This window comes from Malaya genurostris, chromosome 3 (assembly GCF_030247185.1).
Source record: "Malaya genurostris strain Urasoe2022 chromosome 3, Malgen_1.1, whole genome shotgun sequence".
NCBI classification, from domain to species: Eukaryota; Metazoa; Arthropoda; class Insecta; order Diptera; family Culicidae; genus Malaya; species Malaya genurostris.
Genome location: NC_080572.1, coordinates 238,346,203 through 238,374,050, shown reverse-complemented (window position 1 = coordinate 238,374,050; position 27,848 = coordinate 238,346,203). Strand labels below are relative to the sequence as shown.

General features: G+C 40.1%; 1 protein-coding gene across 1 annotated transcript; it reads right to left on the bottom strand.

The window, feature by feature from the left end:
• Positions 1 to 677: 677 nt before the first annotated feature.
• On the bottom strand, positions 678 to 5,261 carry LOC131436305 (protein hairy). Its single transcript, XM_058604959.1, has 3 exons — positions 4,574 to 5,261; positions 3,839 to 3,934; positions 678 to 3,735 (listed from the first exon to the last, which is right to left on the bottom strand). The coding sequence occupies exons 1-3, from the start codon at positions 4,688 to 4,690 to the stop codon at positions 2,884 to 2,886; spliced, it is 1,065 nt and encodes a 354-aa protein (XP_058460942.1). The 5' UTR covers positions 4,691 to 5,261; the 3' UTR covers positions 678 to 2,883.
• Positions 5,262 to 27,848: the final 22,587 nt, after the last annotated feature.

The following is a 27,848-nucleotide window of genomic DNA, read 5'->3' as shown; positions in this document are numbered from 1 at the left end:
CAAGCACTAGTTTGGAAAAATGATGCTGACTGTGTGACATAAACACTGAAGCATGCTTTTGTGAACTACTCGAGTCAATCTGAATCAATTGGCGTCTAAAATTATTTAATAAATGTATGAAACATATTTTCATGAGACTGTTATGAAAGAAGAGAAAGGCATTATCACACCACTAGGTGGATTAAGAAGGGTTTTTTATCAAATGGTTACTTTAATATACGAGAAAGACATTGCTATTGTTTTAGCAATTTTGTAGCTAACAATATTCTTAAACAGTTTTCTCGCCTACCATGTTTAGATATTTTGCTCACAAAAGAAATTTCTAATTAAAATTCCGTATTTTTCGTCTTCAACAAAATACTAACGTTAGAGTTCTTGCGTTAAATAAAAGTTCATATTCAGTTACATGCAATCGAAGAAAGTAAAACTTACTTTACTTGATGATCGGATGAAACGAATGTCGTACATGACAATTCCATGTTGAATAATAGACCATGAACACAAAAAAAAACAAATCTCCTTCTCCTCATCCGCATGTACAAGAAGATAGGACACGATCATTTTTGGAATAACGAACAGCTTACGAAATCATTTCCAATCAGACTAGAAACCGCCAAAACTTACGAACGGGACTTGATTCGGATTCAGAAAAAAGAAAATTAAAACAAAATCATAGATTCGTTTGTAAAATATTTTATATTTTCTCTTGTGCATCATTTTTAGAAATTTCTCTGTTGTTTTTATAAAATAGTTCTATCATCTATCATCATCATCTCTATCTTTGTGTCACACAATAGTAATTCCTGGGAACACTTCCCAGTTGGCTAATTATCTAGACCTAATTAGATTGCTTTTGCATTAGTTCACTTTTTCTAGGAGAAAAATTGCTTCAAATCTTGGGTATTTCTTCTGTTGTTATTGTTTCTGTTTCTATAAATAATAATGCCTACCGTTTCTTTCTGTATCTACAAACTAACCCTTAAACACTATGCGCAAATATGATCAAAAAAAAAAAAATAAAATAATTATAATACAAGGAAAACATGTACAAAAATAAGAAGACCTAACGTGGATCCGGCTAAGCTCTTATGAGTCTCCTACTCTCGGCGATTCTCTCTACTTTGCTCGCCCTTTTTCTACTTCTGATGAATAAATTATTCGCTTTTCTCTCGGCCGGCCGTGGTTTGCGATGAGTAGAAAAGAATGGACCAATGAAAAAAACAAAAAAAACGACTGAGCGTCGACCTTTTGACTTTACGGGATCCCGCGCACATTCTCTCTTTCTCTCGTGTGTGTGTGTGTCTAATTAATTATCAGTTACTGCTGCTGGTTGCTAATGGAAGACCTTTGTGATTAATGTCGCGGTTTTTGTTTTTGCTTTTGCTTCACATGAGGGAAAAGGTAAATCATAAAAACTAGACTCTCTATGTACACGCGGTTTTTTCCGCCACTCTCTATGCTTCTGCTACAGAATAATGAGAATAGGAAGGGGAAAACCAATTGGTTTGGGGCGAACGAAAAATGGATTAGGACGATCTTAAACGCAAAATTTAAGGAGTTAATCACATGATTGTTCGTTACTGTGCTAGGTCTAAAAAAAAAACTTTAAAACGAAAGCTGCTGCTACCAGTAGTAGGATACGAATATATTATGTTTTGTAAAGTTTTGAACTCATTTCTGTTTGCTTTTTTGTTGCTTTATCACGCTAAACCTTACGATTATTCACAGCTACGATTCCACGCTTTTGCTTGTTCCTCCGGTAGAGGGCGTGTGGTGGTTGTGTGCATTTTGTTTTTTAGTTTCTTGTTGTTAGTAGTTGCTAAAATTGTTGCTTTCTGTGCCACCAGAACAACAATCGATCGGCAGCCCAACGCTCGACGACGTCAACAGGTGGATGAATCACAGTCCATCCGCCGTAAAATTCCCCGCTATTTTTTGGATGACTAGTAGAAGCGCTTCCTGCAGGCTGGCAGGCAGGCAGACAGGCACGGGTCATTAAAAAAAATCCCACTCAAGGTTATTGTTGTGTAAAACGTCAATCGGATTGCTATGATCTATGATTGTCCGTCAGTAGGCATTGCACGAGTGGGGAAAAAAAAACGTAAAAACGCGTAATTTTTCGGCACACACGCGCGCTCATGTGTTCCATCCACCGAGCACCGCATCGCAGCAAACCGCGGGTTATTCCTTTCGTCGTTCGCCGTTTCACTCTCCGCTCACCCGGTTCCGTTCGTTCGCTGATGTGATAAAAATTTATTCTCTCAAATGTAAAAATAAATTTTGCCTCGTGCCGCGCGATAGGTTTCTTCTTTCTAGTCGTTGCTCGCGGTCGCTTGTTCTTCGCCGTTGGGTGCGCTTCAATTACACACTTTGTAGCGGCGAGTTCACAATTTTGTTGCCACTACTAGCAGTAGTTGTTGGGTTGTGGCCCCCGCTAGCTCTCACTGTCTTTCTCCCGATGTCTCTCTCTCTGTCTTTCGCACTCACACTTTGTCTATTGGGGCACTATTTTAGCACGGTGCGCTAGAGAATACACAATTGAGTTGAGTTGTGGGAAAAGCACAATACTCTCACGAGCGCTGAATGGCACATGAGCTCGTGACCTCTCCACGCCTCGCTGCAGTTCGTACATTGTTGCTACCGTCGCCGTCTAGCTTGATCGCAAACGGGGTGTTGTGCTATTTAAACTATTTTAGCGGAGGTATTTGTGATTTACGCGAACGTGAAGGTGGCGGCGGTGCTTTACATTGTCGGCGGTGCTCGTGGACACGAGCGCGTTTGAACTTCCGGCTGCTGCCGTCGTTGTTGTTTGATGATGACTGGTGGTTAAGGTACTAATTGTTTATGACTCAAGGGGTGCTGCACGTGCGGTCGTGTCGGTCTTTACCATGGCCGCCACGGTTGGCTGTCATCCTGATTGAGGTTTGGGTCCTGGTAGGGTTTTTTCATGACCAGTGACAGGGGACTGTCCGGGCTGTATGATCGCTGTTGTTGTTGTTGTTGCTGCTGCTGGTGCTGGTGGTGCTGTTGCTGGAAGCGCATCTGCTGAGATTGAAGATATTGCTGCTGTTCAGGAGTTCCGGTGGAGTGACAGTCCATGGGTTCGTAGTTGGAGTTAGCGGGGCTTGGTGGTGCGTGGTAGGGCGAAGTTGCGTGTTCCCGTGGCACACGATCGTACACGGAGGAAGACGAATGACTGGAGGCGGCCGATCCCGTCGACGCGGTACGGCTTGGGATCGGTACCAGCATGGGAACAGGAGCAGTCGCGGCAGGGATGGCTTGTGGAAGAACAAATGCGAGGCTTCCGTTGGGGAGTTTGGTTGGAATCAGCTGAACACTGGATCCGACGTTGTTCGTGAAGAAAACTCCATTCCCGGTCTGTACGGCATTGATTTGAGCGGGATGTGGTTGCGAGTGGTGATCCTGCTCCGGAGAACTGGGCGGTGAAGGCAGTATGTGCACCTGAACCGACGGTTGGCGAGGTTTCGGGAAGTCCGCTTTCACTCCATTGATGCAGTTGCTGAGATGGGCGAGAAGCCGGCGACGAGTCATCGGTTCGATATCCGGGAACCTGCTGACTTCCTGGGCACACTCGTTGAAACCGGCCTTGAATTTGTTCATGATGTTCGGATCGGTCGCCTGAGACATGGCATTCTGCTGGCGCTGGAGGTTCTCCAGGTGTTTAACGGTCATTTCCAGTATATCAGCTTTTTCCAGCTTCGAGTGACGAGCAGGCTGCAAAGTGGAGAGAAGAAAGTTTTTGAATTAGTCACATGTTTCGGTGAAGATGGATTTTCAAAAGAGTAGAAAATCTCTACCGGAAAGCGAAGATACTTACGTCTTTTTTCATGGCATCCAGGATCAACGTTTTCAACTCGTTCAGGCAGTTATTGATGCGAGCTCGGCGGCGTTTTTCCATGATTGGTTTGTTACTCTGCAAAATCACAAAGAGAAAACAGAAAAATACAGTCAGCATTGTTCGTCTTTTGAACCAAACCAAAAAAAAAAACAAAAACGACGATAAATCTAAAAATATGATCTACTGCACTCAGGCAGAGGACCAACGGACATCGGTCGTCCCGCAGGCGCATTCAAGATCGGTTACCGGGGTTGGTTAGCCGAAAGTGTTAATTTATGAACATCAATTCCCGGACAATTTTTTTTTGTGTTTCTTTCGTTTCCCAAACGAAGACGAATCCGGAGCACTACTGGCGGGATGTTTGTCATATTTAATTTTAATCGCTACTGCCGTCACCGCCGCAGATCGGCAGTAGTTAGCCCACACGCGCCGGTCCATATCTGGCGGCGGCGACGGACGACCACGCGCCGTCGGTCACATCAACGGGAAAAAACGTGCGCGGTTCTTGCGAATTCTCATCACGAAACGAAATTCCCACATGCAGCTGGACTGGACCAGAAATTTGAGACGTGTGGGAAGATGTGACCGCTTATAATTTTTTTTTTTCGTTTCGCGACAAACAGCTAATTAAGTAAAACGGTTTATCTGCGGTCAATGGACCGCACCAAAAAAAATCGCGTTTTTTTTTTCTGTCTGTACTCAATAGAAACTTACCCTGCGATTATCTCCGGGTCGTTTCACGACCGGCTGTTCGGTCGGTGGCATCTGTGAGGTGGTCGGCATTGTGCCATGCTGCTGCTGCTGCTGCTTGGTTCCGATTCCGGTAACCATTCTGCTGTTCAGTTTGTAACTTTGCAGGATATCCACAGTTGATGAAAAATCCCCGAGACCGAACGGCGCAAACTTTTCCTACGGCCAACCTTGATTGCAAGGCACACTTTGATTTCACTGAATCAGATTTTTTTTTCGTCACAGGTTCGTACTATCCATCAATTTTGGGTCTTCCTCAAAAGGCACAGTTTTTCATCACTTGGCAGAATATCTTTCTTGTTTGTTTGTTTTTTTTCCTTTATCTCACTTGATCTTGAAATCACTTTCACTGAGGGATTCGCGAAACGAATTGATCCCTTACACGCACGTTCAAAAACCAAAAAACCAGAAAAAAACGTTCGCTCTTTTTCCCAGGTTCTTCAAACACGCAAGTGTCCGTCCGTCAAACAGTCTTGGTAGTAGATACTTTTTTCTTTTTTGCTCGCTCAAGCTACGTACTGCGGACGATCGAGAAATCCGAGAGAGCACCTTGAGAAGTGTGTTACTCCGACGAGTGTTGAAACGATTCTGACTGGTGCTGATCGGAGCAGAGGACTAGCTTGAGTTTGGTCTCCGGCGGTCGTCTGGCTGAGCTTCGATTTTGCTTTGCACTTGTTTCGCACTGCCACACTGCCTGACTTTGATGCCGAGCCTAGGTGCCGGTTGTCTGCGTGTGTGTGTGTGTGTGTGTGCGAGAGTGGTTTTTTCGGGTCTACTCGACTCGACCGGGCACGGCACGAGTCGGCTTCGGTTTCGGCTGTGTAGCGGCAGAGTGAGAGCAGGAAGGCTGGATGACACGCGAGGACAACGGTGCCGGTGCAGAAACGAACGAGAGAAAGAGAGACAGAGAGAGAGAGAGAGTAAGAGATAAGCAACAGGCTGCTATGTGTGAAGAACTGTCTATTGGAATGTGCGAACGGTGGGTAGGTTCACGGGGAAGGAAGCAGGGGAAGACGACGAAATCCTGAATCACAGTGTCCTGCATGCGGATGTTGGAGTGGGGATGAAAGTGTGCACTTCTATGCCAGTACAAGGAACAAGCCTCGCGCTGCTGGCTGCTCTGTTCGGCTTTGGTACGTTTCTACGTTTTTTCGTAAGCCCGAATCAATTTTATCCAGCAAAACAGGAAATTCCTACTGAAACAAAACAATACTTTTCTGCGTACCCAGAACGATACTAAGTGAAAACCTATTCCCATTCCAAAAAAGCCAAGAATCAGTGTCTACCGAGCAAGAACGGGACAGAAAATCCGTAACCAAAACGAAAAAGCCTCAACAGGTAGCAAAACTGCAAGCAGTGGTGCTTCGCTGCAGCTCTGGCTTTCAGGTACCCGACGGGGACTTTCAGCATCCCCGTTTGCTTCGGTTTGTTCCTGGTTTTGTTATTTCCTTTTCGGTTACCCGTCGTCATCGTCGTCGGTGTTGATCTTTTCGGCGGATCGGGTACATTTTTTCTGGTCTGGGCCTCACACAAGGGTTCGGGCTCGGTTTTGGGCTGAATGAGCGTTTTAATGGGTTTGAAAAAATATCGCTTATGTTTTTATTGTCTGAGGTCTGATGCGTTCTCCTTCTCCTTCGCCTGAACGGCGCGGTTGACTTGCTGTTCTGCCGATAGATGGAACCGCTGGTATTGAATTTGATGTTCTAAGCGGTGCTGGTGGAATGCGTATCGCAGTAGGCTGTGATTTTCAAAAGATTGAATTCCGCGCAATTACAAACTTTTTTTTTCCATAATAGTATTGAATCATTTTATTGTAGCCGTTGAAAAAGCCCGCAAGCCTAGGCGCGGAAAAACTTTCAACGGATTAGAAATGAATGTGTTTCAGACTTGTTGTCATGAATCCTAGAAACAAAACTTCAACTCAAACATTAAACGGAAAAATATTCCAACACATTGAATTGTACTTCTTCGAACAATTTAAATAACATCCGGTTTTTTCTCGTTTTGTCCAAAATTCGTCAGTGCTAAGTAGTTCGAACTGAGCTGCTAGTGCACCATAATCTCCAAAATTAAGCATTTATTCGAATTTGGTTAACCATCACATAAGTTTGCACAAGAATTATTAATTGTTTCTTTTAAATTGACCGTTTGAACCTCGTGTTATTCAATAGGACTATTATTTTAACAAATAAACAAATAATTCTTCAACATGCATTTCACACTACAGAACAGACTTGTTAAATCCGTCAAGCGCCGTGTTTACTGACGTCCCAAACGAAAAATGAAAATGAGTGACTTGCCGTTGAACTGTTATGATGCATCAGCAGTTCAATATGAACTGCTTTGCACTGACGTTGTTGAAGATTAAACGAAATTAACATTCATAGAGCTTAGGTGTCTTTAGCACAAAATGGAATTATTGAACAAACCTTCAAATACCCATAGCGTTCTAATTTTATCCTAGGGTAGGGGTCGACAGCCTGCAACTCGCGAGCCACATGCGGCTCTTTGGGTGCGAATCTGCGGTTCTTTAGTACTTGAAAATCGATCTAATTCGACATAGATACACCTTTTATCCCTCAACATTGTGTACTCACTTTTCAATCGTGTACTCGCTTTCGAATCTTGGATCTAGAATACACATTTCGAAAAAAAATGGTGATTTTATTTACCTTATGATAAAAAAAGAACCGGAATTTTCATTTTAAAATTCCCGCGCTTGTCCAATCGGTAAACTTTTATTCTCTCATCGTTGGCAACACTTTTATACACATTCTGTCAAATTTTGACGCATTTCGTACGATTAGTTTTTGTTTGGCGTCTATACAAAGAAGTTAAAAAATTTTCGTGTGGCGATTTTTATAATGGATGAAAATTTAGAACAACGGCTCGCAACGCCTTCGAAGCGCCATTCGGTCGATTGTTGTGCGGTTTCCGCGTCATATTCATAGATCCACACCTCATCACCAGTTATGATGCATTCGATGAATGTGGGGTCACTATCTGCGTTGGAAATCATCTCTTTGGCCACATCAACACGACGCTGTTTTTGAATGAACTTAAGCTTTTTTGGCACCAGCCGAAAAGCGACGCGTTTCAAACCCAAAACATCAGTTAAAATGTGTTCGGCTGATCCATAAGAGATGCCCAACAACACATCAATCTCTCTAATCGGTACAGAACGATTTTGCAACACGATTTGCTTCGCCGATTCAATGTTTTCTTCAGTAACAGATGTTGTTGGGCGGCCAGGGATCTCATCATGATCCAAGCTTGTACGACCACCTTTGAAGCGTTTATACCACTCGTATGCCTGTGTTTTTCCTAGACACGATTCACCAAAGGCCTTTTCTAACATTTTCAACGTTTCGGAACACTTAAATCCATTTGCAACACAAAGTTTGATGCATGCACGTTGTTCTAAATTTTCATCCATTATAAAAATCGCCACACGAAAATTTTTCAACTTCTTTGTATAGACGCCAAACAAAAACTAATCGTACGATATGCGTCAAAATTTGACAGAGTGTGTATAAAAGTGCTGCCAACGTTGATAGAATAAAAGTTTACCGATTGGACAAGCACGGGAATTTTCAAATGAAAATTCCGGTTCTTTTTTATCATAAGGTAATTTTCTAAGTGACGTGCCAGAACACAGAATATTTATTGTTGGATTGGAAAACTATATACTGATAGCGAGAGCGGTGACTTGAACCGAAAATCATTGAATCACAAACAACGTCCGCAAATCAGCTGAGCCACAGAAGCACACATCGACTTGGTTAGAAATTGATGCATATAAGTTCTTTCAATCGTCCTTGCCCATTACAAATTACAGTCGGAACCAGTAAAATTCTTTCTAGTCCAAAATTAAATCATTACAAACGGAATTTTCCGTCCTTTTAGTTCTTTATGAATTGCACCGCATGTAGGATTAAATCGTTTGAAAAATACTTGTGTGGGTCACAATTAAAAAACGTGGGTGGGCAATGTTACCGACATAGCTGAAGAACGTGAAAACGAATGAAACTGCCTGGCTTCTTTCACACTTCCACATGACATGCTCCTTCGAATCCAGAATTGTCGCGCATAGATTTCTATACTAAAGTAAGATTTAATTACGACAAACATATTCTATCATACAATTTAATGATACGGAACAAATGCGAGTAAAAAATATATCTAACAATGCTAAAGTTATAGTTTCCCTAGGGAAACTTTTGATGTTTCTAAAAAACGATTTAAGAGATTTTACCGATGTTTACCACTGTTGGGTACTTTTTGCTTTGCTTTTTGCTTTTTAGGTTTTTTCATCTACAGAAGAATCAAAATTTTGAACCAGGATTCAGAAATCGAAATTGAATTGAAGAAATAATTTTTTTTTTAATATGTTTATTGTCCAGTTTTCTAATATCTACTTGTTACATTTCAAATAAAATTTATAATTATCAATATTTTTTTCGTGTGTTGGTACACTTATTACATAGCATAAGAACCAAGAGAAAGTTTTAAGTGTATTCAGTCGGGTAAGTCTGGAATGTCGCTTGAGGGTTGGGTAGATCCACTCATCAATTTGTAGATCTCTTAACCGCCGATCTGATGTTATAAAGATGCTTCGTTGAAAAGTCCAGATGAGTTTGTTTTCTCCACACTGGAAGAGATGGTGCTCAATGGTGTCTATTTCACCAGGACAGTTATCACATTTTGAGTCAGCTCTTCTGTTCATTTTATGAAGAAATTCATTAGTGACGACTTTACGATGTAAGACTGAAAACCATGTAGACCTCTGAAGAGAACTTAGTTTTTTTGAGTGCAAATTTTTGAATATTTGTGTCCAGTCACGTTGTGGATTTTCTCTGATTATTTTTGGGGTTTTTAATTGCTGCAGAAAGCAATGGTATATCTCACTAGAACTAGGTGCTCTCACTATTTCATTGGTTAGAAAGGCAGTCTCTTTTATCACTGTACGAATGTGTTCGTATTTACGGGGGATGGCAGCTATGTTTGGAGGACTCGCGTTGTGCTCTAGAAAACTCCACAAATATGGAAGGTTCGAAGCTATTCGCAGCATACGATTTGTTAATAGGACTTTAGCTTTAATTGGAGGCGAATGCAGATTTAGCCCTCCGCGATGTTTAGGTAGTATTAGGGTTTCAAACGCGATCCTGGTCCATGTTTTTCCATGCCATAAAAAGGAACCAATTCGCGAGATAATTTTCCCGCTATATTTGTTCGAGAGAGGAATCACTGATGCTGTGTACCACATTTTGGAAGTAATGAAGGTGTTGACCAAAATGATTTTTTGTATTAAGTTCAATCTTCTCGAGTTGTTAATCCACATGTATTTTTGGATGCCTTGTAGGACGGTGAGCCAGTTTTGCTCTACGATATCATGAAAATCTGCAGCGAAGTAGATTCCTAGGATCTTCACGGTGTCTTGCAGCTGTAGCCAGCTACTGCGTGGTGTGAGATTAATGTCTCCAATCTTGAGGGCAACAGTTTTTCGCATGTTTAATTTTGCTCTAGAAATAGCAGAAAAATCGGTAAAAACTTGTATTACTGCATTCAACTCATTTTCATTGTTGACGAACATCGAGATGTCGTCAGCGTAAGCATTTAATATGGCTTGTGGAAAGACACTTTGTAATTTATCAAGTAGAGGTTGCAAGTAAATAACAAACAGCAACATTGATAGGGGGTCCCCTTGACGGACGGATTTTTGAATTTTTATTCTGTTTCCCAGCTTACCATTGATCAGCACCCTTAAAAGCTATTGTTCATACAGTACGTGCATAGATTTATCAGATCAGGATTGAAATTCATTTTCTGCATCGTGCGAGTAAGAAAACCATGTTCCACTCTGTCAAATGAATGATCCAAATCAAAAGCTATCAGAAGTGTGTTTCCATGCTGCATTTTTAGTTCACATATGCGATCAAGTATTCGGGCTGTGGCTTCGAATATGTTTCGTTCCCCATTAGAACATTTTTGATTTTTCGTTAAAATCAGTGGAAGTAAGGGGCTCATTCTTTTTTTAATTATTCGAGCAAATATTTTGTAGTCCACGTTCAGTAACGAAATCGGTCGGTATGCTTGTATACTGTTGTCACACTTTTTCTTCTTTACTAACACTACGACTCTATCGAAAAACTTTTGTGGCGCTTGGGAGGACATTGCTTCATTGATCACGAACGTAAATTCTCTTTCTATTACTTCCCACGCTCTTAAATAAAACTCTTTCGGTAACCCATCGCTGCCGGGGGATTTTCGTGATTGGCTTGACTTGATGGCTTGTAATATTTCATTTGATGAAATTTCATTCATTATGCTGCGATTGTCTTCATTATCATTCGGAATACGATTTTTCGGCCTGAAATCATCGTTGTCTAGTGTGCGTGTGGAAGTGTACATGGTCTCGAAATAGGCATGTACATTCTGATAAATATCGTTTGGCTCTGTTATGGTGTCAGTTCCTTGCTGCAATGTTCTGATCGCGGTTTCAGCACGTCGATTCTTCTGATTTGATACGTGAAAGATAGATGTGTTTTCTCCACCAATGTAAACTTCATTCCATTATCGTGTTTGATGTGCATAGTTCCGTTGCAAAGAGAGCATCTTTGATATGGTTCATTGCTTGTAGCTGTCGGGGATCACCATAATATCTGTCATATGCTGAACGAAGCAGATTGTAGTACAGAGCCATTGTGTTATGAAAAGAGTGCCGTAGTACCGATGATTTCCACTTTAAGAAGGAGATCAGTTTTGGTTTTACAAATTCTATCCACCATTCAATCCAAGTGCGGAAATTTCGTCGATGCCTCGTCCAAAATTCCCATTTGACTTGAAGTTCCTGTATTATTGTAGGATCATCAATCAGGTTTGGATGCATGCGCCATACTCCTCTTCCAGGGGGTGTTCCAAGGGTGGGAAGAATTGTTCTTATTATGAATGCTTTGTGATCCGAAAAAGCTGTTGCAACAAAATCTGCTGTTCTTAACCACTGACTCGCATTCGATGTGACGAGTATACGATCGATCCTTGATGCAGAATCTGACCTGATGAAGGAAAACTCGACGTGTTGGTTATGCAAGATTTTCCAACTGTCAACAACACCGGAAGCAGACATGAACCGTTTGAGCATTGGACTGTGTGCGTTTGAACCTGTAGCGTCGTTTTGGTTTACTACTGAATTAAAATCGCCCCCGATAATCACGGTGCTAGTGGCGTTGTAGAAGTAGTACGGTAAGACTGCGTTAAAGAATTGTTCTCGTTCATTTCTTTTATTAGTGCCGGAAGGTGCATAAACATTGATCAACGTAACGCCGTTGATACGTATACTGACGATTCTCGAATCTATGCTCCTTTCTGTGTGGCTGATGGAGTAATAATTTCGAATTACTATTGCAGTTCCTCTTCGGCGCTCGTCAACGTTGTAAACGATATTGTAACCTGGAAAATTTAATTTAGTGAATGCTACTTCTTGTAAAAAAATTATATCCAGTTCTGCTGCTCGGATGAAGGATGTTATTGCCAATAATTTCGTCTCGTTGGTCACTGCGTTTGTGTTGATTGTGGCGATCTTGTAGCTTTCATCATTTTAGGAAACTAAAACGGCTGCTATCAAATTTACTTTATCTTCGATTTTGTGGGTCCGATAACTGATGAGAAATTTCGCTATTGTTTGTGGCGGGACGACGTTCTTGTGGTACTCGGCTCTGTACGTGTGTCTGATCTGGTTTGTCTTTTTTCACTGTTTTTTCTATCGGTGTCCAATGGTGATGCGGGTCTTTTAGAGTTTGCCGATGTAGTTTTGTTTTTATCATTGAAGATAGCGGTGCTGTCATGCCCGGCGAGTGGATTGGTGGTGTTTACTATTTGGATTTCGTCGGAGATCAGGTCGTTGCTTACTGCTTGTCCTGTTTGTTGCTGGTTTCTGTTTTCGGTTGTAATTTGCGATGTTTCGCCTGTATCTTTTGGTGTGTCACATTCAGATAACGAGATGTTAGATCCGTGATGAGAAGCACTTTTTCTCAAAGCTTGGAAAGTATTTAGCATCCGGGAAGTTTGGGAAGTGTGCTTGATCGGTTGTCACCGTTTTTAACAATATCTGCTAGTGTAAGTCTATTATTGACACTCGTTTTTAGTGATTTGGCATATTCAGAGCATTTTTGTGCATAATGAACTCGTTTGTTGCAATGTTTACATGTTGGAACTTGACCTTTGTAGGTGACCAAGGTCATTGTTGTATCTACCATCACATACGATGGTATCGGTTTGATAAGTTTCATACGTAGGACTCGCACTCCGTTGGGAACTCCGGGAAAAAAATCCTTCCATACTTCTTCACGGATGGCGGTGATTTTTCCATACTCACGCATTCGTATTGCTAGCTGTCTATTTCCAGTGCTTGGGCGAAGGTTATGTACTCTAACCTCAATTGAGCCGTCTTCCATTGACAATGGTATGTTGTATGCTTTTCCGTCGTGTTCGAGCTGGTATTTCATGTTGTGCTCCTGTACGATGTCTTGTGCTATTTGTGGCGATTCGGTTCCCACGAATACGCGTCCATTGCTAACTTGTAAGTGCTGTATCTGAGATGTTTCAATTCCAAGATTTTTTGTGATGAAATCGGCGATAACCGAGAAGTTTAGTTTGACGGGTACTACTTGAAAGTTTATCACGAAAGTTCTGTCGATCGTTGATGCCATTTCGGCAAGTGCTAGTTCCGTTGATGGAAATTTAATTTACTTGAAAAAAAATTAACGGACAGAGTCCGTAACTTTTGTTTATAACGAACAAATTTATCTGTTGCAAAAACGCTTGTGTTCAAAGCAACAGTCTGCTGTCAGAATCCAGAAGTTCTAGAGCTGGATTTTGAATTTGAATTCCGAACTTGAATAAAGCAACCGAATTCAGTTCCAAAACCAAGTTCCAGAATCAGAGTTCCGAATTTATTTCCAGCATGCACCTTTTGAATTTATCCAATGTTTATAGCTGTTGAGCCTTTTCTGGCATAATTTATATATTAACACCAGAGGTCACATCCCAGGCCAGGACTGAATTCTAAAACTAGATTCAAGAACTAAATTCGAAATATGGGCCAGGTTCAAAATTCAGTTGCAACATTTAGGTTCAGAATCTAGATCAAAATATCATTTTGTTCAGAATCCGGATAGAATTCCCCACCTTAATAAAGGAACTGAATTCAATTCCAATACCTAGCTCCATGTTTGAAACTTAGGTCCAGCATGCAGGTTCCGAGTTCTAAAAATAAATTCTGAAACTGAAGGAACTAAATTATGAAACTGAATTCAGGAATTGGATTCTGATTCAAAAGTCAGTTATAAAATTCAGAATCGGAGTTCAGATTTAGCATTTAGTTCCAGAATTCAGATCTAAAATTCGTATCCTGAATTTTGTTCCTGAAGCTATGAGGTTGAAGTCCTAAATCAGAATTCTTGATTGAAATTCCGAATATGCAGGGTCCGGCACTCGAAGTGTAAACAATTAAAAAGGCCATAAATTCGGTTTGGAAAATTACTTTTACTTAATTCAAAGTACAAAATGTGTAAAAATAATACAAAATTCAGAATCAATTCACTTTTGCTCGATATGACCACCTTTTGCCTTGACTATGGCCTTGAGACGGTCAAAAAACGAATCGCAAGCTGCCCGAATGTGACTTGTAGGTGTATTTTGGCCCACTCACGGACAATAACTTTTTTCAGCGCCTCGAGACTGGTGTATCTTTTAGTTCGGACTTTGCTCTCCAAAATGGCCCAAAGAGAATAATCCATTGGATTCGCATCTGGTGAATTCGAGAGCCATTGTGTGGACGTGATGAAGTTCGGAACGTTGTTTTTTAGCCATTCTTGGTTCACTCGAGCTTTGTGAGACGGTGCCGAGTCCTGCTGAAACGTTCATGGTCTGCCACCGAAATGTTTGTCTGCCCACGGGTTCAAAGCAACCTCCAGAATACTTTCCCGATAATAACAGATCGGCTGAAAAGTTCGTATCGTTTCTATGAGAGGGCGCTACTAGAATTAAATCCATACCATTTTCAGTTAGTACCAACCTTCAACAGATACGTGTATAAATTTGACAGCTGTCTGATTATTAGTTTGTGAGATATTGCATTTTGAGTGAAGCTACTTTTGTTATTGTGAAAAAAATGGAAAAAAAGGAATTTCGTGTGTTGATGAAACACTACTTTTTGATGAAAAAAAGTGCCGCCGATACCAAAAAATGGCTTGATGAGTGTTATTCAGACTCTGCACAGGGCGAAGCAACAATTCGTAAGTGGTTTGCAAAATTTCGTACTAGTCATATGAGCACCGAAGACGATGAACGCAGTGGACGTCCAAAAGAGGCTGTTACCGATGAAAACGTGAAAAAAATCCACAAAATGATTTTCAATGACGGTAAAGTGAAGTTGATCGAGATAGCTGACACCCTAAAGATATCAAAGGAACGTGTTGGGCATATTATTCACGAATATTTGGATATGAGAAAGCTTTGTGCAAAATGGGTGCCGCGTGAGCTCACAATCGATCAAAAACAACAACGAATTGATGATTCTGAGCAGTGTTTGGAGCTGTTATATCGAAATAAAACCGATTTTTTTCGTCGATATATAACAATGGACGAAACATGGCTCCATCACTTCACTCCGGAGTCCAATCGACAGTCAGCTGACTGCACGCGATGAACCGAACCCAAAGCGTGGAAAGACTCAACAATCGGCCGGTAAGGTTATGGCGTCTGTATTTTGGGATTCGCATGGTATAATTTTCATCGACTACCTTGAAAAGGGAAAAACCATCAACAGTGACTATTATATAGCGTTATTAGAGCGTTTGAAGGACGAAATTTAAAAAAAAAAACGGCCTCATTTGAAGAAGAAAAAAGTTTTGTTTCATCAAGACAATGCACCGTGTCACAAGTCGATGAAAACCATGCTGAAATTGAACGAATTGGGCTTCGAATTGCTCCCTCATCCACCGTATTCTCCAGATTTGGCCCCCAGTGACTTTTTCCTGTTCTCAGACCTCAAGAGAATGTTCGCTGGTAAAAAATTTAGAAGCAATGAAGAGGTAATCGCTGAAACTGAGGCCTATTTTGAGGCAAAGGACAAATCGTACTACAAAAATGGTATCGAAAAGTTGGAAGATCGCTATAATCGCTGTATCGCCTCTGATGGCAATTATGTTGAATAATAAAAACGAATTTTGGCAAAAAAATGTGTGTTTCTATTAAACGATACGAACTTTTCAGCCGAACTGTTATGTCGCATTTACCTTGACGCCCGGTTCGAAGGTCTGAGGTTGGTTACACTTCGAGTGCCGGACCCTGTAAACTAAGGATTTCAGTTATAATTAAATTCAGTTCCAACATCCAAGAAACCAGTTCCACAATACAGAGTCATAATTTCATTTTCTGAACGCGTAATCCGGAACTAAATTCTGACACTGAAGTCTAAACCTGAAATTAAGTTCAGAATTCAGTTCAATATTGGAATTCTTGTCTCAGGATCCAATCGAAAATTCAGTTCCCTCACCCTGATCCAGTAAAGTTCGGTCTAGTTCCCTTTAACAAACATTTTCGAGAACAACCACGATTTACAAAAAAAAAAAAACAAACGTAAAAGTAGATTGAATCGCGTTACACAGTATATTTCACAAAAATAGAAATTTACTCACCAGCGCCGAAAAAAGAATGAGCGTGCTCCTGTTCAAACCTGTTTTCTCGAAAGACACACAATATTTTAGAAGAATCAATTCGGTATAATGTTATATGGAGCTCGATACATATGGCAATCCGTTCTCATTTTAGAACGGTTCGGTTTCCGTATTTTAGCTGAGGGTGCTTCCGGAAATTAGAGGTAACAAAATGATGGCACGTGACAAAATGGCTCACCGTGGCAATAATGTGCATGATGTATTTACATAATATCAAACTCTCACTTAAAGAATCGGAGTTCCCATACAGCCTTAGTTCAGAAACGGAACTGTTAGTGATTAAACCAACCATATTTTACAATACGTAATTTAGATTTCAGAGAAACCCATACCGATTTCCTACTATTAGTACTGATCTCTCTATTTATAAGTATGAATTTTTGCTGTTTAGTAGGTATGTGTTTCAGAATTTAGTTATTTATTTTTTGGGAAGGTAAATCACAATGATGACGGGTCAGTCATATTTTATCTATTTATTTGTTCGCAATCTTTATTCAAAAATCTGTTCGTTGACCTGAAAGCGTCAACAAGTTTGCCATGTAATTGTCCTGTACATTTGAGAATTGAACTCGAAATCTATTGAAACAGAAAATCAAGATCCCCTGCAGTACTCTGACTTTATTTATTCTATTTATTAATCACGTTGTACTTTTCGTTTACCTAGCCGAATGCAACATTATGAGCACGCCAGGAATAACCTCCGTTGTGTTTTTGTATCGTTGACATTTTCTTGCCGCCACGCTTTTTTATGAAAGCTGTGCTCTATGATGGAATTGTAAAGAGTTGGACAAAAAGGGCGTCGCCGAAAGGCTACCTGTACCATTGTTGTGCTAGGGAACGTCATTAGTGAGAACTGTTTCCACAGACGAAGGGCGTATTTAAAATGATTTGTTTTTTTTCAAAAGTTTCCAATTATTGGGATCTGTCAGACGAAAAAACTACGACACAGTGACCAGAGCCAATCACCAAAATTTCTACAATCGATGGGCAGCAATTGAAACCTGTCCACAATGGGACAAAATTCACGAAACTTATACATCCAGTAATCAGTTCAGTAAAAGTTTCGTTTGTTGAATGAAAAACGTCTTAATCTGTAAAGTATTAAAGTTTTTTGGAAATTTGTGAAAGAAAGGAGCATTTTTTTAATCAAAACACTTTTTTTCTAGCCTATTAGTTTATTTACTCGTGATGAATGATGGTTTACACTTACTCTCAAATATTAATTAGTAAATATAATGATCATATATCTTTCGGTTGTCATCATAAGCGTTCCAATCTTAGTAAGATAAGGGTTCATCGATCGTTTTATTAGAGTGCTGAAATGGAATACTGAAAAGGAATAGTGAAATTAATTTGCATCGCAAATTTAAATATCGAAACATTCACATCTTCATCACCGAAAATTATGTTATCTGACAAATCTACAGTCTGTAACATAAGAGCGTGGTCTCGATTACTCGCGATCGGTAAAGTGGAATGGTTTGATTTTTTTTTAACACAGAGGGCATTTGTGTCCTCCATGAAATGCGAAAATAAATCAGCTGACTATTCGATAGTCCCACGATAAAAGGATCTAACTGCAATTGACAGTTTCTCTTTGTTTACTCTTTCTTCCGCGGTTTACCGAATTGATTTTATTTTCGACGCCCGACACTTCGGACAAATTTCATGCCAAAAACCACAAGCTTTCGATTTATATTGGAAATTTCCGAAAAATTACAGTGATGGCTCAATAATAATCAAAAGAGAAAGTAAACGAAGGGAGGCTCTCATTTGCAGTTAGGCCCGTTTGTCGTGGTCGAAGCAGTTTTTTTTTTGTGCTCGCACCCGAAAGGTCGCAAAATGACCCAAGCCTTCTCAGTCGCCCGATGCCAATCCAATTGAAAAAGTTTGGGCTCAAATGAAAATGAATGTTGGGGAAGAACCGACCACACAATTTGAAGCAGCTTGTTCGCCGAATTCACAAAATTTGGAGGTCGTTTCCATATAATACGCGCAAAATCTCACTCAAAGTATGCCTCGAAGGTTTCAAGCCATTATTAACGCTGAAGGGGATTGGACTTGCTATTGATGTATTTGCATGTAAGTTTTTGATCTAATGAAACAATATTCAAAAGTATTTCCATGCTGAATCTTTTCATTTTCTCACAACAGTGACCACGCTCTTATGTAACAGACTGTATATTCCTTCTGAAGGCATAGCGATGGTTACTGACATTCTTAATAATTTTAATAAATTTACTTAAAACATTTTGTTAAACTTTTAAAAAGTTTGACAGAAAAAGTCATTTTAGAGTTTAAAGACAGTGTCAGTAAAAGTTTCGTAACTTTTACAAAGAATTTTCCGAAATTCAGTAGTTATTTGATAAATGACCGTCAGTTTGGTAAATTTTACATATCGTTCAGTAAAATAATATTTTGCAGATCGTACCCGCAAAAACAATTATCGAGAATTTAGAATTTCGGACAGCAGAACCAGCCCTGCCAACTATTCCGATTTATCTGTATTTATACCGATTTTTGGACTCGATACTGGAATACAGATATACTCTCTCAAAATACCGATATTTCAATTTTCATACAGATAAATTCCGATTTTCAGTTTTTGTGTTTGGTTCCATACGGGTGAACCAAGTTGAGCGACCCTTTTTTTTGCTCGCAAAATCAGCTCCCTCATTGAATCGATGTCTGATGTTTCGAGATAGATATTGTAAAGATAGATTTTTCCACCAAATACACATTTTTGAAAAAAAACAATCGGCAGCTCTGAGTAGAACTTTTAAACGTCGTATACTGTTAATGTTTCTTTCCATTATTTTACATATTATTTGGCTTACAATAAACGAATTGCTACAAATTTATCAAAATCAGATTGTAGATCTCTCTCAAACTAATGGTTTCGACATATGGGATAAAGAGTGGAGCAGAAATAACTAAATAGGTACTTTAAATTGATTCCGCAAATTGACAAAAGCTGCCCTCGTTACTTAGAGTTCGTCATTGCGTGTTAAGGCTTAAGAAATTCGGGCATCTCAGGGAGATTCGCATCCCTGAGATGCCCGAATTTCGACTCCTCTGCTTACCTCCTTGTTGCTCCTTATTACGTCTCATTTTTCCACACTTTATCTTCACATCCTTACTCTTCCTTGAGTACTATGGCACTTCAATTTTCTTATTATTTCTCGTCTCACAATCTCCAGTTAGTTTGATATCGTTAAAAAATCGAAAGATAAAATGAGTAATTCTAGGACATTCGAAAGTTCAATGCAACTCTTCATGCACCAAACAAGCTCCCATGCCTCCCCTCTGGGTACGTGCCTAAGCCATTGTCCCGCGTACAGTTCTGAATTTGCAGTCAAACTCCGCAAGAAATGTAATATCTTGAGTTGCATTTTTTTCATTATTTCTCTAAACTAACCGCTAACCGGAGCAAGAATTGCTTTGAGTGAGCCATTTCGACGGCTGTTTAGTTTAGACCCTCAATTTGTCGAAAGTTATTCGCCCGTATATTATTACTTGTAATAAGAGACAAATTGAATAAAATTTTCAAATTTACATATAACTCTGCGAAATGATTTGTTTGGTGGAAAACTCATTCGGAGAAAAGATTAATGTGGCGAAATGATCCTAATCTTTGTCGATTTCTTTTAATTATAAATGAAATAACGCGCTTTATTTCTCACTGCACAATTTTCTCAGAGATTGCACTTCCGGTTCCGGAGATGTAATGGAATAAGTGACGCAATCGAAAGAACGCAGCTTTCTTTATCTCTCAGCTCAATTTTCTTGGACATGGCTGAATCTGTTTCAACAATCCTAGGAAAGCTGCTGAAAAAAATGCAAAATGCATTCACAATAATTGCCTTCTTCATTGCTTTATAAAGGGTGCCAGACACATCGGGCTCAATTGCTTGATGCACAAATTTCGAAATCAACGAAAGAGCGTGAATGAAAACAAAATATCAACGCACTCAGAAAGCACATAATTTACTTAATGAACGAAAGATTGTATACAAGAAAAGAAAACGTTATTTTAGTTGTTTTTTTTTGTCGTGAATGCGACTTACTTTACTATGGAGCGCTTTTTCAAAATTTACCCTTTACAAGAATGGGCAGAACTTAAACACGAATACTTTTTGTTGTATTTCACGCAGTAGCATATTTTTGCCTTTCTCATATAGAAAGGTTATGTAATCACTGTGAAAACCGACTTTTGAACTGAGGCCCGGAGGGCCAAGTATCATATACCATTCGACTCAGTTCGTCGAGATCACAAAATGTCTTCGTGTGTGTGTGTGACAAATAATGTCACTGAATTTTCCCATAGATGGCTGAACCGATTTCCACAAAATTGGATTCAAATGAAAGGTCTAGAGGTCCCACACAAAGTTCCTGAGTTTCATATGGATCCAACTGCCGGTTCCGGAATTACAGGGAGATATGCACCAAAAAAAGGAAAAAATAGTCACACACGTGTCTCAAAGTTGGCTGAACCAATTTTCATAAACTTAGATTCAAATTAAAGGTTTTGTAACCATTTATAATTTTTCTGAGTTTCATTTGGATCCGACCTCCGGTTCCGGAATTACAAGGAAATATGTTAAAATTTATGAAAATATACACAATCAATTTTCTCGGAACTAAGAAGCAAATAAAAGATCTTAAAACTCTTTAAAAAGTCCCCCAAAAGTTGATCCAGATCCGACTTGCGGTTCCGGTATTACAGCGCGATTAGTGAAAATTTTCAATTTCATGAGTATTTTTTCACTAGCGATGGCGAAACGAGGTGCACATTTTTATAAAACTTACTGCTAAATTAATCTAGTTGACGGATCTTATTAGTTAGTGAATTTATAAAACTACTTTGAAACTACTAGTCCCCGGTTTCCGCTTCCGAAAGCATTGATAATAGTGAAGAAAATCTCCTAAAACGGAACTCCCATCGATTTCCCAGCAACGGTTAAGCCGCTTTTCACGATTTATTATTCAAATTAAAGCTCTCATTGTTTTTAAACATACTGTGCATTTTCATCCTGATCCGATTTCGGGTTCCGAAGTTATAGGGCGAGGAGTGTCCTGGGTTCGATTCCCAACCTCGCGCACATAGGGTCAGAAAACTTTTCTGGCCCGAAGAGGTGAATGAAAACAGCAATGTTAAAACCTCTATAATCGAAAAAAATGACAATGCAAAACTGGTACGCGACGGTGCGGTGCGGCTTTGCTCCATTCACAGCGTGCTTTGTTGAATTTCGTATAGCGTTCAGGGTTGCCACATTAAAATTTGTATTTTTGAGGTGAAAAATATGGAAATTTCTAATCCTTTTATTCAATTTGTACCTACTTGTTAGTGTTATTACAAGATCATGATCATACAAGATGATTCTATATAATTCGACACAATTCATCGATCTGAGCAATGTATGTGTCTGTGTGTGAGTATGTGTCAAATAATGTCACTCATAAAAAAATCTCGTAGTCCTGTAAGTTGCTATTGAATTTCACACCGTCATTTAGAGCGACGAAGGGTAAATTTTTTCTAGATTTGGCTTAAAACTGATTCAATTCGTAGGCTATATTAGTTACTTACTAAACGAACCGACTTTGGCTATACTGGTTCCAAGTTCCTGGTTCGAAAAGTACCAGAAGTAGTGGTCGCAAAGTTGAACACGAGGCTCACTCTATTTTCTTAGATCGATTAGAGATTTGATCGATTTCCACAAACAGACTCAAATAAAAGTTCCTACAGTCGCATAGGTTGCGGCTTTATTTCATCCGGGTCCGATTTCCGGTTCCAGAACCATAGGGTAAAGAGTGTTTAATCATTTAGTGCGACGATGCCAAATAAAGAAAAAATCTTATCAACTTGACATAACTGTTTAGAATTTGAAAAGGTTATGTTAGTTTATACCCAAAGAAATTTTCTTATTTTATTCAAGATTGAAAAAAAAACTTTCTTCATAAAATCTTCTGGTGATATTTTTGAAAATATAAGTAATATGAGAAAGGCATCATTACACCACTAGGTGGATTAAAACAGGTTTTTCTCTATGTTATCGGAAATATGGTTAGCTTTTTATGAAAAACCTTTCAGTAGTATGAGATAAGTAACGAATAACTCAAAGTTTAAGATTTCTGTAATGTTTGGTATGATCGAGCATTAAGGTGAAATTCAGTGCCAAAACGTATCCCGCAAAACCAGCACGGAATATGTTCAGTGGTTGAGTACAGTGAACTTACGACATGTTTTGTTCGCTAGTAAAACAGACACTAACTATGGATGGTTATAAACCATGAGTATGGTTTTAATTGACTAATATGTGGGAGACACATTTGTGCATGTTGTTTAAGATGGTCAATTCAATCATTCAATTACTATTCAAAAAGCTCTTATGATTGATTTCTTTGCGAAATTGTTTATTCTATGTTTCAAATCAAAACCTTTGGAAAAATTAGAAATATCTAGTTTGTGAAATGTATAGAAGTGATTAAAATTTTACTATTTCTCATGAATTTTTTAGGGAATTATAAATACTTTTTGTCCAGGCTTGGCAAGTAGATATCAATAATTTATATTTTTCAACTCAATTTTTTTTAAATTGCTATATAATTTGCATTTTCGAGACGGATTTGACAAACTAAGTTATTCAAATTGATATCATATTTATTCTCAATTTAGGCTTAGAAATCCTAACATAGATAGCTGAAAAATGATTCAGTTCAGTAGCAAAATGAATTACGCATTTGTTACATTCGCATTCAAACAATCCGCCACATGATCGCATTTCGAACGAAATCTACCTGCACGTAGGCAATACCCGCGTTCCAAATCACCGGAGAGGTACAACAAAATGAAAGGATCAAGGTCCACCGAATAATCCATTTCCGCCCACAGAATCACCCAATAAACTCGTCACACGACCCGACATGCGCAACGGTGTCAATTTCCCAGCTAGATCGAACCTTTTCACTGTTTTCGCCGTACTAATCTGACATAAAAAACAGAGAGAGAGGAAAAAAACCTAATTTCACAGATCATTCGAGCCACGGTTCGAACGAAAGGGTCCCAGCACAAAGCGAACGGGCGATCAAGGAGGATCAAACAATAAGGTGGCGTAAAAAACATACGAACTGCCATAAACGAACCCAACAAAAGGGATTTCGGTTGTCGGTTGCGCCACGAGGCAGCCTGCAGCAGCCGAAGGCCGGACTGGCCCGGGCTGCAGAAGAAGCTGGCAAACGTCTTCGCGCGTCTGCGATAGTCAAAGTGTGGTGGCGCGAGACGTACGCGCGTTGATCCTCGTGTGGAGCAGCGCGCACACGTCCGCGACCTAGAGGATGGGCTCGATGGGGCCAACCGTCCAACCATCCGATGGTGGAAACCGACCACAGCGCCGTCGTAATCATTGCACGATCGATCGATTGGGCTGCGGAGCGGTCGACCGTGGTCGTCGGGTGGAAGCCTCCCCTTTTTTTCTCCAGCCAGCGTTCGGCTCCGGTAGGGGAGAGGCGCACGCGAAAGAGACAACCACTGTTTCCAGGCTCCAGACTGAGTTACCGGCACAGCGATGGAACGATGGAAGGGATAAACATGCACGCGACGATTGCCGAAGTTGGCGCGACCCGGGTTTCGGTGTTGGTGAGTTCCAGTGTGCGGCTCGTCGAATCGATCGAATCGGTGCAAAGGGGAATTTTCACTTTTGTTTTATTCTTCTTCGTCGTCGAGCGTGGACCGACGAGCGTGAGAAAAGAATTCGGCTGCTAGCTAGTTGTGCGCTGCGCTGCGTCGCGGCACACGATCTTGCGCGAGCGGAGCGCGAGTAATGCGAGACGTGATGCTGCATCAGCGCGCATCTGATTACGGAAGGTTCGTGTGTTCGTGATTCGTGGCGCGCAGCTTCGAATCCAACTGGCACGGATGATGCACCGCGGTGATGCGGGCGGTTCGATGCACACATTTAGATGACGTGCGCAGCAGCAGCATCCGACTGAGTCAGCTCTGCTGGAATGTCCGGCAGATCAACCGAAGAAGAAAGCACACCAACGGTGGGAAGTTTGAAGCTTGTGTAATCATCATTGTCGTGGGAGGTTCGAGACGTTTGAAACCTAACTAGTCGACGCGAAATTTGTTTACAGCAGGATGGAATGCATGTAATCCAGTATCTTAGGTTGGAAGGTATTTTGAAAATTCCTTCTTTGTTGGTAAATAAATAACAATATGGCAGTCAACAAAGCAGAAGCAAATTGACCCCCGGAATGTAGAAAAGTATTGCAGTAAATCCTTCGGTTTGTTGTACCCACATTGCTGACTTTACGGCGTATAATCTCTTGAAATCAGGGTTAAATCTCTGCTCAGACTGTCCCGGTTTGCGTCGGTTCGAATTTTCGAATAACTCTATCTGCGGTTTGTTAAAACAAAGAGCTATTTTGGATTATGTTGATTGTAAGTACGACGATCACCCAGATATCCTGCAGCGAATGTCGCCAAAATAAATATCATTCCAGGACGAAAAAACAAAACCCAGAAACGAAAACAGACGGCAACCAGCCTTGATTCCAGTGTGGCCAACGGCTGCACTAAGTTGTTATTTTAACAGTACAAACCCTGACTGAACTGTTTCAGTCTAGATCCTAGAAATTATAACACCGTACTGCGGTCAACCTGTTCCGATTTGTCTGTAAAAAGTCTGAGCCTACGAACATTTTGTTTTCTTAGATGATTTTCAGTTCTGGGCACCGTACATTTCGTGGGCAAGTTGTTTTCATAAAGGATTACCCAGCTGTTCGGACGAGACAAACTTTCCGCTTTTACTAGCCTACTCAGACGGCACATCCTGACACCTCTCGCTGTTAATCATAGTCACCCTTCTGAAGTCGAGTCGAGTCGAGACACCGATGATGACAGATCATCAGACGGATTAGTGGTCCTTTTTCGTGGTCACGGAGGTGTGTTGTTTTTTCGACTTAAGGCGAATCGTAGACAGAGAAAAACGGACAACGGCAGCAGCAGGTTTAAATGACAAAGAAGACGAGATGCCAACCTACCTGTCTTCTCGTAGCACTAAATCTCACACCTGATCGCATTTCTCACGCCAAAAACCGAAAGTGTATCGCTTAATTTTTTTTTTCAGGGCCGCCGGTTCTCATGATGATTGACGCAAATCGTGACGAGAGACCATATAACGATCGTTACCTCATAATCCCAGTAATCCTAGCACTTGTCGCGACGATCGAGTGATCTAGAAGAACTCAAAACTATTCTCGCGCGGACGGCAGGTGAAGGTTTGAAGCGAGTCGGATTATGTCACGCGCTTCTTAAGGCCCCAACTGGTGGGGCTCAGGGGACAGCTGCGGGAGAAATTGCTTTGACGCGCCTGGCACCTACCCGGCCTAGCAGAATCTGTACCAATCCAGTAACTGTCAGATTAGCCACGCCGCGTCGACCCTGCCGCCATCAGTAATCGCAAAAGTTCGATTATAATATATGCGTTTTCGGTGTCTCATCAGCTCACCGTCCGTTGCAAGCGTCAATAGCAGGAGAATATTTTCACACGAGCGAAGCATTTTTTTTGGTGGTGATGAAACGAGCCCGTGATGTTTTATGATTTAAATAATCGCTGTCATTGAAGGAGAAGTGCTGAATCGGTAGGTTCTCCGATGCTCTCAAAATTATATCTGATCTTGGTGGTTTACATCTCATTATGGTGTCACACATCTAGATAAAATGATGTAAATATACGTCTACTGGGATCAACATATTCAAGCATTAAAAATCACCATATTAACAATTGATCGAACACAAGTTTGATTCTTCTGATAAAGTGGGTGATTTTGAAGAGGTATAGAATTTGATTTTCAAAACAAAAACTCAAAAAATTGGAGATAATTGATGAAATCGTCATTGGAATCGATCTACATAAATAAATGTTTGAAAATGATTTCATGCAAATGTTGGCCGTGGCTCCAATTTTGGCACACACTCTCAAACATATCGACCGGTGTTTCACGAATAATGCCACCGGCCCATAATCCCCACCAAACAGTGACTATTTTGGGATGCAGTGGTAGCTCTTGCAAAGCTTTGGGTTGGTCTTCTAGTCATTATGCGACCATTTTGTTTGTTGACGTATCCATTCAACTAGAAATGAGCTTCGTCGTTGAACACAATTGATAGATAAAAAAGTAGATCTACGTCCAACTTTGCCAGCGCCCATTCATGATTAAATTATAGACCAAACGACGATTCGTGATTAAATTATAGATCAAACTGAACAAGTTTGACTATGACACAAGACACGATTCACCCGTGATCTGTCAAAAACAGTGTTGCCAAAATTATACCAGCAAAGAAATCACCCTTTATACGTTTAAGTGCTAAAACTTGTAAGATTATACGTCTACTTGAAATGTGGAGTATGTTTTACATATATTATAATCATTCTTGTGAAATTCAGTCCATTTACGAAGTACGATATTCGAAATTGTGACATATGTGGACTTATGTCATCGATAAATTTCATATTTTTTTACATTTTCTTGTAGTTTAACATGGACTCGCATCGAGTAGGGTCGGGTGTATGATGGTTTTGAGTGTGTCTAAATTTCCCAGATGACTTTTTGAAAAAAAAAAACGCGTTTTTCTGACCAATTTTTTGAAGTCCGTGAATATGATACTGCAAAATCTACTGAACCGATTCTTTTCAAATTTGGATCATATTTTTACTACTTTTCACTCAGTAGTGGTAAATTTCTCATAATCCGCAAAGAATATTTTAATGGCTCGGAATTTATCCAATGTTTACAACATTTGAGACAACAAAAAATGCCATCAATTATTTATCTATACCAAAACTGAAATTCTGAACCAAGACAATATTCTGGAACTGGATTCAAGAACTAAATTCGGAATCTAGGACAGGCTCACAATTCCGTTGCAAAATTCGGGTTCGAAGGGCAGATTATGAAATCAAGTCATAAATTTAGTTCTAGAATTATGGAACTGAACTCGTTACCTAAATTTAGTTCCAGCATGCAGATTCTGAATGCTGAAACTGCATTTAAGAGTTGTTTTTATTTTAATTATAGAGGTTTTAACCTCCAGGTCATTCGCCTCTTCGGGCCAGAAAAACTTTCTGATCCTATGTTCGGGGTTAGGAATCGAACCCTGGCAGGTTGCGTGAATGGCATCGACTAACCCGTCACACACCCGTCCCCCTAAATTTTGAAACTGAATCCAAGAATTAAGCTCTGGTTCGGAATTCTGATCTAATATTCAATTCCTGAACTTTGTTCTGAATTCTGAAGTTAAAATCCTAAACCAGAATTATGAATTCGAATCCCAAATATAAATTATGGAACTAAACTCAGTTCCAAAATTTAGTCAAGATATTAGTTCCAGAGCTCAGCATTAGAATTCAGTTTCAGAGGCATAGTTTCTAATTCTGAACATGTGATCTGGAACTAAATTCTGAATTAAGATCAGAGTTCAGCAGGATAAGAACCCA

Coding starts and splice junctions, on each gene's coding strand:
- LOC131436305 (XM_058604959.1), bottom strand. CDS start 4,690: ATGGTTACCGGAATCGGAACCAAGCAGCAGCAGCAGCAGCATGGCACA. Junction 3,935..4,573: donor GACCCGGAGATAATCGCAGG/GTAAGTTTCTAT, acceptor GTGATTTTGCAG/AGTAACAAACCAATCATGGA. Junction 3,736..3,838: donor TGGATGCCATGAAAAAAGAC/GTAAGTATCTTC, acceptor TCCACTTTGCAG/CCTGCTCGTCACTCGAAGCT.